Here is a 12,711-nt window from a genome sequence, read left to right as displayed (position 1 = left end):
CATCCATTGAACAAACGTTGGAATGGTGGCCTATGGTTTTGGACAAAGGACATGATAAAGTGTTAAAGCTATATAAAAGTAATTTGGAAGATGGCACAGCGCACATATATTGTGTCCAATAAGCTCTCCATATGGACTAAGTACTGTGATTGGTTATGTGTTGGTTAATGGTGAGAAGAAGCTGATTTACAGGAATAATCTGTAACCTCAGAATTGAAACTGATCATAAGCCACTGATGGCTGATTTGGATCCTGAATGCAGAGATGAGCTTTGATTTTGACTGCTTATAAATATGACATTAAATACAGACATTTAATGTCAATGCAATGTCTTCTAGATGACTATCCCCATCCAATGAAGCACTTAATAGGGAGGATGTATTTTTCTTTACACATGTGAGCTGCCAGTTACTGCAAGATGATAAAGGTGTGAAACTTTGAGGGAAGTTCATTTCAAGGGTAAATAACAATATCCACGGATAAATAATTTAGAAGTCATGCCATTTTTTAACCTTAAGTTGTCAGTTGATAAATGTTTTGTTAGTGAGGAGCTAGAGTTATAATTCTGGAAAGGTATGGATCATAGTTGTTATGTTCATGGTCTGTACTTAAGGATGAGTTTGACAAATAGTCTAGCAAAAAGCTACCTTTATGGCAAAGTTAATTAAGGACACAGAACTGTGAAGCAGTGTAGAGTTTATCAAATGCTAGTACCATGGGAAAGGCCAGTGAGAGTGTGACAGAGCCTGCACATTGATTTTTCAGAATTTGAAGGCAATGGCTTTTCATTGTAATAGAAATTGATTGATGTTTTTCTGATGAATTGAATAACTATTAGCAAAACTTTAGAGATTTTGCATAGCTTGATTGTTGCTTGAAGGTTATGACTGACAGAAAACCTCCATTTTGTTCAGAACTGCTTTCAAATGTCATGATAAAACATGAGTTCACTGTATTATTGTGCTTTGAATAGAACAGCAGAGTGCACAGTACAATTTTAACTAAATGCTAGAAACAAGTTGGAGGAAATGTCTGATGTCACAGTGATTATTTTTGTTTATTTATTGTAACGTAGAAAATTAATTGAATTGTTTCTTACAAAACAGCTTAGAACAAGGTTTTCATTGCTGAAGTCATATTTTAGCACGCTTAGTAAACGTGAAACAATCCAGATGGGCAAAGAGTCATGACAGAGTTCGAATGAGAGAAAGAAATCTGAAGTTTAACCAGAACGATGAGATTAAAAAGCATCATATGTAGTTGATGAGACTATTGGGGCGAGTCGTAAAAATGTAATCCTTGCACCTATTTAGTCAAGATGTAAGATGCTTAGTATTGAATTGTTGGACTGCACATGTAGGTTATGTTTTACTCTCCAATGTCAATGAAGAAGCAGGAGTTGAGAGGAATCAAATGACTTTACTCCAATACAAGTTGTGCTTTAAATCAATCCAGATCCAGTTCAGAGTCAGACATGTTAGTCTGATGAAATGGAAAATTTAGTTGAAGGTCAAGGGTAAAACCAGTCCTTCTGGATGTCTTACTCCAGAAAAGAGATACTGTAGTTTAGGAATAGGAAAATAGTGATAAAATAAAATGTATAAATATATGGAAAACAAAATATGCATTTAAGTCTTATAAAATTTTGAACATTGTGTAACATCATCATTAAAGAGGGAGGAATGTACTTGCATCCTCTCTTTTCTTACACACACACACACACACACACACACAAACAAATGGGTGAGGATTGAATTCTGCACAGCTTTAGTTTTCCTCTCCTGCTTTCCTTCTTGTCAAATAGCCTACTGACGCAAAGCCCATCTCATAAATAAATAATGTTTTCTGTGTGAGGAACTGCTAAAATACTAGTTCCTGTGGAACTAAATTGTTTTTAAAAATCAATGCCTTTGATTTTGTTGGGATAGGGAGAAATTGGTGCAAAGAAAAATTGAAACTACTGTATTGAGTTTGGTAAATTTTATTTTTGAACCTTTCTTTCCCCTTTTTCACATTTGTGCCTTTTATAAAGTTAAAAATCACACAACACCAGGTTATAGTCCAACAGGTTTAATTGGAAGCACACTAGCTTTCGGAGCGACGCTCCTTCATCAGGTGATTTTTAACTTTGTACACCCCAGTCCAACACCGGCATCTCCAAATCGTGCCTTTTATAGTTATCTTTTTTTTCAATTTAAGCTAATGTTGCAGTCACTTCTGTGGCTAAAGATATAACATTTCTCTGATTTAGATTGAACCAATCCAAGATTGATGATTGTGCTGCTAGCTCGTCTCCACTTTATAAGGAAAGTCCTTGGACATTCAAAAGGTTATTGGGTGCGTTCATTTGGTAAACATCCACCTGGCACAAAAAGGAACAGGAGCTAGTCTGTTTTCCACATAAGTTTCTTCTCAATACCCTATATGGCATAAGTGCAGACTACATTTCCTTTCCACAGACTAGCCCTTTGCAAGTGGAAATTGATTCTAATATATGTACCCTAACTGTTCCCAATTAATATCAGCCCCTCAATCACAATTATAGCATCTGCATGCATGCACTCAATTGACACAGCATTTGCAACATTAGCAGGCTGAGTGTAGGGTCAGTCTCAGCTGTAAGATTTTCATTAAAAAATTACGTACGAACACATATTCTGCAAAGAAAAATTGCCCCTAAATGGAGTACTTACTGCTATTATCAGTGGAACTAGCAGGAGAACAGGTGAAAAGGAGAGAAATCAATGAAAATAGGTCTGTCTATTTTATCAGGTGTGTTGTTAGTAGTTCCTGGAACAATTCAGTAATGAATATTAAAATTGTGATCATAACCATTTAAAATATATTTTACATAAATATTTGATATTTTAGTGGCAATTCAAAATTCTGAAAAGTATAAATAAAAGATTCTTGATCCAATAGGAAATAGGTCTATGATTTCAGTATAGTTTTGAAATTGAGTAGAGAGTAGATGGAATTAGTCTTGCATTTCTCGATTTTAATACTTTTCAATGACACCATAAAAATGATATAACATCAAGAGACTTCTTGATATACTCGATTGATGTTGAAATTCTATAATTTTAAAATAAACATGACTAAATTGAGTGAGCAGCTTTATAATTCTAAATGGATTATGATTTTTTTTTCACCATGTTAATCAGCAGTGGTATAAAGTTACTGTTTACGAGAATTTTCTCTTGCCAATTAAAAACATGAAGCAGTGTCTTCAAGGACTTTGATTATTTTTTAGCGTCCGATCGGAGAGTCCAACAAATAGTGCAAAGCCAGAGTCTATTACAAGTCAACTAGATGAAACATTGGAATTATCTTCCCAAAAAGAGGAATGGGACACTAGGCCTGGTAAGTTGAACATTTAACTTGCAAGCTTATATTCATGACAAAATTGTCTTGCAGTGGCTTCCTGCAATTCCTGATATTGAGTTTAATTGAAGTCAATTAAAACAGAGTTCCTAATATATAAGTGCATGTGTGACTATTCAAGCCTTGTGTTCCAAGTAATATTGCCAATATAGGGTGAACATGTAATTGCTTTGTACTTTGTGGAGATATTAGTCATTTGGTATATAATGTGTAACTTGGCGATATTGTTCATTTTGCACTGCCTGCAAGATAAATTTTTGATTTTGATTTGAATTCTCGAGACCTTGTATAAAAATCCAAGCTGTAATTGGAAAAAATAACTAAGTAAGAAAGTTTAAGCTTAGTATACAAAATTAATTGAGATGATTATGAGCTGCCAGCTGCAGGAGCCCAAGGTGAAAAATGGATAATGTGGAAGAATTTCCGGTGTTCTCAATAGCCAACTTAATATTGCAGATATAATCAATCACTGAGGCAGGTTGAATTATTAGTTAATTTTTTAAAAGGTAGCTTTAACATTTTTTTTACTGATACCTCGACGATTTGTGTTTGTTCTACGTTTGCAAGATTGCTTGGAACAATGGCTCAAACAGTCATAATAAAGTCATAGCTCAGTGAATTGGTATGAATGAAAACAGAAGGTTCCCAGGTAAATCTTTAGTCTGGACTTTATTAGTCCAGCTAACATGAAACTAGGCACTACAATTAGTCTGAGCACCTTTTGGGTTAGGAAGGGGAAGATACTCATGATCACTTATCCAGTAACACCTGTAGGAAGTAACTTGTACCTGAATGTTTGTTAAGAATGGATTTAACCGCAGTGCCAATCCACTTGGGTGGCCTCCACATGGATGATGGTGACTTGAGTGAGGTGCTAGACCCAATGCCAAGAATCCCGACTGTTGAACATAAAAAGAAATTTTATGAGAGCAGGGACAAAAGGCAGTTTCACTGATTCCCAGGACAAGAGCTTTATTATTGAGGCAAAGTTTAGTAAGAGGTGGTCTCCTAGAGGTGCTCATAAATTATTTGAGAGTTTGATAAAATAAATTAGGAAAAGCTATACCCATTTATTGGTAAGCTTGTAACTGGAAAATATAAATATTAGATGAAAGCAAAATAAAGTCATAAATTGCACAAGGTTCATATGCAAATACAGCAAGTGATTAGGAAAGCCAAGAATACGTTATTGTTTATTGTTGGGGAAATTAATACAAAAGTAGAGAGGTTATGCTTCAATTATACAGGGCATTAGTGAAACCACATTTGGAGTACTTTGTACAGCATTGGTCAGGTTATTTCAAAGGTAAGTGCATTGGAAGTAGTTGAGAGAAGTTTATAAGACTGATACCTGGAATGGATGGATAGTCTTCTGAGGAAAGGTTGGCAGACTAGGCTTGTATCCACTGGAGAAGAGTAAAATGCAACTTGATTGAAACATTAAACTTTCTGTTGACAAGGCAGATGTAGAAAGAATATTTTAATGTGTAAAAAAAATCTAGAACGAAGTGATCACTGTTTAAAAATAGAGTTGTCCATTAAAACATGAAAAAATTGTTTCTTTCAAAGGGTCATGAATCTTTTGAAATCTCTCTTTCTCAAAAAGCAGAGTTTTTGAATAATTTTAAGGCAGACTGATTCATGTTAAGTAAGTAGGTGAAAAATTATAGGGTGTTGACAGGAATATGGAGTAATCAGACCAGCCATGATCTTACTGAATGATGGGGCAAGCTCGAGCAGTCTAGTGACCTCCTTGTCCTCTAAATTTGAAATCCAATCTGGTCAATTCTTTGGCTAATACCACTTAGCTAATTTATCCTTACATGGATTGTAAGTGCACGATGTATGGAATTCTTTATACATGCAATTTTATGGAGTTAAAAGATATGCAATGAATCAACTGTTTAGACATGTTGTGACATATTTCCAGGACGACTAGGATTTGAACCCAGACATCTGGCTCAGTGGCATGGACTCTATCTCTGTTTCAGAAGAAGCCGGAATATTTCATATAAACAGATTAACATAACTCACATGAATTATTTTACATGGTGCTGCATATAGACAATTAGATTCAATTATAATTAAGTATTTTGAGGTGGACAATTTAATTAAGAAGGGATGATCCAGGATAACTTGTAATAAGGCAGAAGATTTAAGCCCTTAAATGACCATTATTTGAACTTAAGGGTGACAACAAAATAAGAAATGTAGAAAGCATTTGGTAAAAGCATAATGGGATTGAAGAACAAGTCACCTGAAGGTGGATGAAGAAAAGAATGAACTTCTGTTTGTATAATGCCTTTCACAACCTCAGAAGGTTCTGAAGTATTTCGAGTCATAGAGTTGTACAGCATGGAAACAGACCCTTCGGTCCAACCCATCTATGCCGACCAGATATTTCAACTCAATCTAATCCCACCTGCCAACATCCAGCCCATATCCTCTAAATCCTTCCATTCATATACCCATCCAAATGCCTTTTAAATGTTGCGATTGTACCAGCCTCCACCACTTCACCTGGCAGCTCATTCCAAACATGTACCACCCTCTGCGAGAATAAGTTGCCCCTGAGGTCTCGTTTATATCTTTCCCTTCTAACCCTAAATCTATGCCGTCTAGTTCTGGACTCCTCGAGCCCAGGGAAAATACTTTGTCTATTTATCCTATCCATGCCCCTCATAATTTTGTAAACCTCTATAAGGTCACCCCTCAGCCTCCAACGCTCCAGGGAAAACAGCCCCAGCCTGTTCAGCTTCTCCCTGTAGCTCAGATCCTCCAACCCTGGCAACATCCTTGTAAATCTTTTCTGAACCCTTTCAAGTTTCACAACATCTTTTCGATAGGAAGGAGACCAGAATTGCACGCAATATTCTAACAGTGGCCTAACCAATGTCCTGTACAGCTGCAACATGACCTCCCAACTCCTGTACTCAATACTCTGACCAATAAAGGAATGCATACCAAACACCGCCTTCACTATCCTATCTACCTACGACTCCACTTTCAAGAAGCTTTGAACCTGCACTCCAAAGTCTCTTTGTTCAGCAACACTCTCGGACCTTACCATTAAGTGTATAAGTCCTGCTAAGATTTGCTTTCCCAAAATGCAGCACCTCTCATTTATCTGAATTAAGCTCCATCTTCACTTCTCAGCCCATTGGCCCATCTGGTCAAGATCCTGTTGTAATCTGAGGTAACCGTCTTTGCTGTCCACTACACCTCCAATTTTGGTGTCACCTGCAAACTTACTAACTGTACCTCTTATGCTCGCATCCAAATCATTTATGTAAATGACAAAGAGTGGAGGGCCCAGCACCGATCCTTGTGGCACTCCACTGGTCACAGGCCTACAGTCTGAAAAACAACCCTCCACCACCACCCTCTGCCTTCTACCTTTGAGCCAGTTCTGTATCCAAATGGCTAGTTCTCCCTGTATTCCATGAGATCTAACCTTGCTAATCAGTATCCCATGGGGAACCTTGTCGAATGCCTTACTGAAGTCCATATAGATCACATCTACTGCTCTGCCCTCATCAGACTTCTTTGTTACTTCTTCAAAAAACTCAATCAAGTTTGTGAGACATTATTTTCCACGCACAAAGGCATGTTGACTATCCCGAATCAGTTGTTGCCTTCCCAAATACATGTACATCTTGTTCCCTCAGGATTTCCTTCAACAACTTTCCCACCACCGAGGTCAGGCTCACTGGTCTATAGTTCCCTGGCTTGTCTTTATCGCCCTTCTTAAACAGTGGCACCATGTTTGCCAACCTCCAGTCTTCCAGCACCTCACCTTTGACTGTCGATGATACAAATATCTCAGCAAGAGGCCCAACAATCACTTCTCTGTCTTCCCACAGAGTTCTCGGGTACACCTGAAGAGGTCCTGGGGATTTATCCACCTTTAACCGTTTCAAGACATCCAGCACTTGCTCCTCTGTAATCTGGACATTTTGCAACATGACACCATTTATTTCCCTACAGTCTATATCTTTCATTTCCTTTTCCACAGTAAATATTGATGCAACATACTCATTTAGTATCTCCCTCATTTTCTGAGGCTCCACACAAACGCAGCCTTGCTGATCTTTGAGGGGCCGTATTCCCTCCCTCAGTTGCCCTTTTGTCCTTAATATACTTGTAAAAACCCTTTGGATTCTCCTTAATTTTATTTGCCAAACCTATCTCATGTCCCCGTTTTGCCCTCCTGATTTCCCCCTTAAGTATACTCCTACTTTCTTTATACTCTTCTAAGGATTCACTCGATCTCTCCTGTCTATACCTGACATATGCTTCCTTCTTTATCTTAATCAAACCCTCAATTTTCTTTAGTCATCCAGCATTCCCTATACCTACCAGCCTTCCCTTTCACCCTGACAGGAATATAATTTCTCTGGATTCTTGTTATCTCATTTCTGAAGGCTTCCCATTTTCCAGCCGTCCCTTTTCCTGCGAACATCTGCCTCCAATCAGCTTTCGAAAGTTCTTGCCTAATACTGTCAATCTCTTTCCTCACTATCTCCCTGGGTTCCATCCCCCCCCGCCCCCACTTTACTAGTTTAAATCCTCCCAAGCAGTTCTAGCAAATTTCCCTGCCAGTATATTAGTCCCCTTCCAACTTAGGTGCAATCTGTCCTTCTTGTACAGGTCACTTCTACCCCAAAAGAGATTCAAATGATCAAAAAATGTGAATCCTTCTCCCATACACCAGCTCCTCAGCCATGCATTAATCTGCTCTATCCTCCTATTCCTGCCCTCATTAGCTTGTAGCTCTGGGAGTAATCCAGATATTACTACTTTCGAAGACCTCCTTTATAAATTTCTGCCTAACTCTCTGTAATCTCCCCTCAGAATCTCAATCTTTTCCCTTCCAATGTCATTGGTTCCAATGTAGACAATGACCTCCTGCTGGCTCCTCTCCCCCATGAGAACATCCTGCACCCTCTGAGACATCCTTGATCATAGCACCAGGGAAACAACACACCATTCTGCTTTTTCTCTGCTGGCCACAGAAACGTCTGTCTGTGACAAAAAGTAGAGGACTCAGCATCGATCCTTGTGGCACTCCATTGGTCACAGGCCTCCTTTCTGAAAAGCGACCCTTCACCACCACCACCACCACCATTCTGATCATTGGTATGATAAAAATATAACAGCCAGTATGTACAGAGCAAGGTCTGGCAAAAAGAACCATGAGATAAATGACTACTTAAACTGGTTTATTGGTGTTGATTTTCAATAAAAATGAAAACTAAAAACAATTTATTCGAATGATATTGAAATTTCAACTTTCAGCAAAGCAGCATTCATGACACATTTTTGGAGAATGTTTTGAAAATGCTTTTCTTTGAAGAAAGCTTTCCATTGTTGCAGTATTACAAGCACAAGGCACTTGGATTAAGTTAAACATTGACTGCCTGTACACATCTATAATCAGCTACACTTATTGATGGATACCTAATCCATTTCAGTTCACTACCTAGTGCAAACCACAATGTAAAGTGGCTCTGACAAATTCTGTACTTTATCTGGTAAAACTTTTCGTTTTATGGTAAGCCCTGTAGTGGGTCAAGTAGAAATTACTCATTATCTGGATCTTAATTTGTAAAGAATGGGAACATAAATTTAGCGAAAAGTATTCGAAGCAAGTCACTACCTTTTAAAATGATTTTAAATGCACTGACATTTGCAAATGAGGGGTCATCATTTTGATCACTGAGATTGTGATACAAATACATTCTATTAAAACCTGTCCATCCAGCAGAAGACAGCATTCAATCTGCATGGATGTCCATGAATTCTGGAAAATCCCAAGTGAACGACAAGCACTACCTTTGGGAAGATCAATTACTGGATCAACAGGACCAATTGGGGAAGGAAATGGAAGAAGCCAGAAAGATGATTTCTATCTTACAAGTATGAAGTTTTTTTTATTTAGTGACTGTTTTTCAAAAAAAATCAAATTATAACTGATTTGAAATGTTATGTTTTTTGAGGGCTAAAAATAGTAATTAAAAATACAGTAAAAGTATAATCTAGTTGCAGAAGGATAAAAGTATAATATGATCATACAGTTTTCATCTATTTTGGTCTGACCAACTTGTGTCTTTAGCCCATCACTGTGTGGTTGATTATTAATACATTTCAAAGCAGCAAACTGCTGAGTTGTCACACGACCATCACTGCCACTTTTGTAAGTCAATTAAGAATAAATAATAAACGTGACCTGACTAGCTCTACCTAATCCCCGAACATTTTTTAAAAAATGCCTTACTTATACAAAATCAAAATATAGCAGGTTCTGGTAGTCTGAAATAAAACTGGCTGGAAATGCTTCCCACTTTTGACATCTCTGAAGAGAGAAGCGGGATTAATGTTTTAAGTTGATGACCTTTAATCAGAATTGTACTGTCAGTTCTGATGAAGGATTATTAACCTGAAATGAAGAGTCACATCTAAGCATGTGGCAGCAAACTGATTTTAGGGTCTTCTATATTCCCATACACACACAATGTTACTCTCAGTGCTTGCTGCCACTTCTCCCTGCCTCTTGGTTTCACAGACTTGCCGTTTGACCCAAGGAAAAATGTAAAGGAGGTGGTGGCACAGCTGTTGATTGTAATAAAATTGGTTCAATAATTGCGTTTAAGGAAGGAAATCCGCCAACCTTAATGCTCTTGCGTACATGTGGCCACATGTGAATAGCAATGTGGCTGACTCTTAACTCCCCTCTGAGCAATTAGGGATGGGCAATAAATGCTAGTGAAGCAAGCAACACCCACATCCCATGAAATAGTAAAAAGAACTAAGGTAAGTATTAGAATAGGGTGGGTGGGGTGATGGTGAAGGGTGCTTGGAGGAAGGGAAATATGGGTGGTAGGTATTGTGGCCAGGTGGGTGAGGGAGGTGGGGTGTAATGACAGTGTTTAGCGTAGTTTGAATGGTCAGGTGGTTGAGCATGGTGGTGATGTTTCTAGGTGGTGGGTGAGTCAATTCTGGTAAGGTTACGTTGGTGTAGGGAGAATTTGTCAGTTCTGGCACTGCTGAGTTGGGGGAAGGGTTTCCAGTTGGGCAGTGTGGGGGTGTGCAATGGCAGAGGCTCAGGAGTAGTAGTTGGGGTGTTCAGTGGGAGTGAGGGTTAAGTTTACTAGTTAACCAGCAGTAGATTTTTAATCATCTAACTTTTACTAATTAAACTTCTAATAATTAAGTTTGTGAATTAGAAATTTTGATGTTAAAATGAGGGTTCCAGATACCTGGTAATTACGTCAAAATTTTCAATTCCCTGTGCAATTCATGCAGTCAGTTGCATTGGGATTTCCTTTTGTCCCGACACACAACTGCAGTGTTTTCTTGCTGTAGCAACTAGCTGGCCATTGAATTTTCTGAGTTTTAATTTTCAGTATAACATTTTTGCTGGAAAAGTAAGTAATGCTTAGATAAATAACGTTCAAAAATATCTGGCATGCAAAAGTGCTTAATTTTATTGGAATCAAAATATTAATACGTCAATCAAATTTTATTTGCAGAAAGGCTGTTTTGCAAACTTAAGTGAGTTCTATTCGATTTTTGAGTGATCTCCACAATAATCTCCTGTGGCATGAAAATTGTTCATTTAACTCATATATTATGTTACAAAAAAACCTCATTTAATATTATTACCCCTGTGAGTGCTTCCTAACGTGAACAGATTCTAATTGTGTAGTAATTGCTGGAGAAACCTGAATGTCTCAAACATTTTGTTATGTGATACCCCACGTTTTATATTGCTGGTTTTGTTGCCAGGGCCTACTGTTGAATGGTTCACTTCCTGAAGACGAACAGGAGGGATCATTTCCACTGTGTGAGCAAGGAGCAAGTGCAGAAGAACAATTGGTATGTGCTGTTTTGCACCTGGTTATACTGTTTGATCTGTCTAGCTTTGTTTTATTACGTGTTTGAAGAAGCCATTGATGGTAAATTCTTGTATTGCTTAGGTTATCATCAAGAGTCGTCTAGATCTAAGTATGGATGAATGCAAAGACATGAAGGTACAAAGAGTGATTACTGTTCATACTAGTTCAAAGTGTTTATGTTTGATGTTTCTGTATGTTTTTCTTTACGTTAGTCAAGAAAGTAGAAAGATTTTTAAGTTGTGATTTGTTTCAAGTTGCATTATGAATGTCTGGCTGTAGCTGAAAAATTTGATGTGCTTCTTTTAAGAACAAGCTGCAGGAACTGGCTTCTGAAATGTGGGCAGTGATTTTAACCTTCAAATATAAATGGCTTTGCTTCAGTCGAGAAGCACAATTTCACACGCTACTCTACTCGCCTAAGTTCAATCTTAACAGAGGGGTGAATGGGATGGTGGCAGGGTGCAGAGTAGGACCTGTGGCTGATTTTCTTTCAAATGGCAGATCACACATGAATGGTTTTCAGGAGGTTGCATGCCTCCACTTATATTTTTAACCCATTTTGGCCAGGTTCCACAGATTTTGAGAAACCTGACAAGTTTAATGGAGGCAAGAAGAAATGGCAGTAAGTGCATTTGCTGTGCTGTTTTGGACTAGAAGTAGCAGTTTTTCACCCATCCAAAAGCTTTCTGCTTCCAGCTTTGCAATCACTGAATCAACTCAGTATCCCCTCCAAGCTCTCTTCAACCTTTGCTCATCATCCCACAATCTCTTCTTCCACTTCAAACAAAGAGTCTGATTCCCCAAAAACCCAAGCATAATCCTTCCGTGCCTGGTTACTCTCTTGGGGTCGTCCGCATTTTCAAGCTGCAGGCTCTCTCTTCTTTTGGAAAGCCAGCTTGTCAATCAAGCTGCAAGGCAGAAAATCTGTGGAACAAATGTAAAACACATCCACTAGTTGATGTCTTCCGGGTTTCCCCTCTAGAATTCCTCTCATATTTCAATAGAAACTGCTCACTACTTGCGGTTGTTACAGTCCCAGGTGGTGGAAATGTTGGACAAGTCCAATCACAGAGCGAAAACTGGCTTGATAGACCATAAGTTTACTTTTATTTTCATTAACATGGAATTCAGTCAATGAACAAATCCAAAAGAGTCTGCCGAAGTATTTTAATGCAAGAACATGAAGGTTTCTTATATAGAAGAAAAATACAAACAATAATGCATGATACAAAAGTTCTTTGAAATAAACTCAACAGCAATCTTTCTGACATCCAAACCTCAGTGAATTGGAAGTGACTATTATGTATTTGATATGTACTGACCAGAAATACAACTATGCACATCTGGATTCCCAATTATCTACATACGATTTGTAGCTAATCATTATTGGACAGCAATTATATAAACAATGCAAGTCTCCTAGACATTA

The 12,711-nt window shown here is 38.0% G+C and overlaps 1 protein-coding gene across 7 annotated transcripts in view; it reads left to right on the top strand.

Annotated features, from left to right (window-relative positions):
* Nucleotides 1-12,711, top strand: part of dixdc1b (DIX domain containing 1b) — a 128,984-nt gene that overhangs the window by 83,556 nt on the left and 32,717 nt on the right. For 6 of the 7 annotated variants that reach the window (XM_072593248.1, XM_072593250.1, XM_072593249.1 and 3 more), the window contains 4 exons: nucleotides 3,254-3,363; nucleotides 9,149-9,303; nucleotides 11,173-11,262; nucleotides 11,364-11,417. In XM_072593248.1, the coding sequence (XP_072449349.1) occupies nucleotides 3,254-3,363; nucleotides 9,149-9,303; nucleotides 11,173-11,262; nucleotides 11,364-11,417 (409 nt within the window). The remainder of the gene's footprint in view (nucleotides 1-3,253; nucleotides 3,364-9,148; nucleotides 9,304-11,172; nucleotides 11,263-11,363; nucleotides 11,418-12,711) is intronic. The other variant, XM_072593247.1, reaches the window with a different exon arrangement.

Source organism: Chiloscyllium punctatum, chromosome 23, assembly GCF_047496795.1.
Source record: "Chiloscyllium punctatum isolate Juve2018m chromosome 23, sChiPun1.3, whole genome shotgun sequence".
Lineage (NCBI taxonomy): Eukaryota > Metazoa > Chordata > Chondrichthyes > Orectolobiformes > Hemiscylliidae > Chiloscyllium > Chiloscyllium punctatum.
Note: the sequence above shows the minus strand (reverse complement) of the source record. Positions and strands in the feature narration are given on the sequence as shown.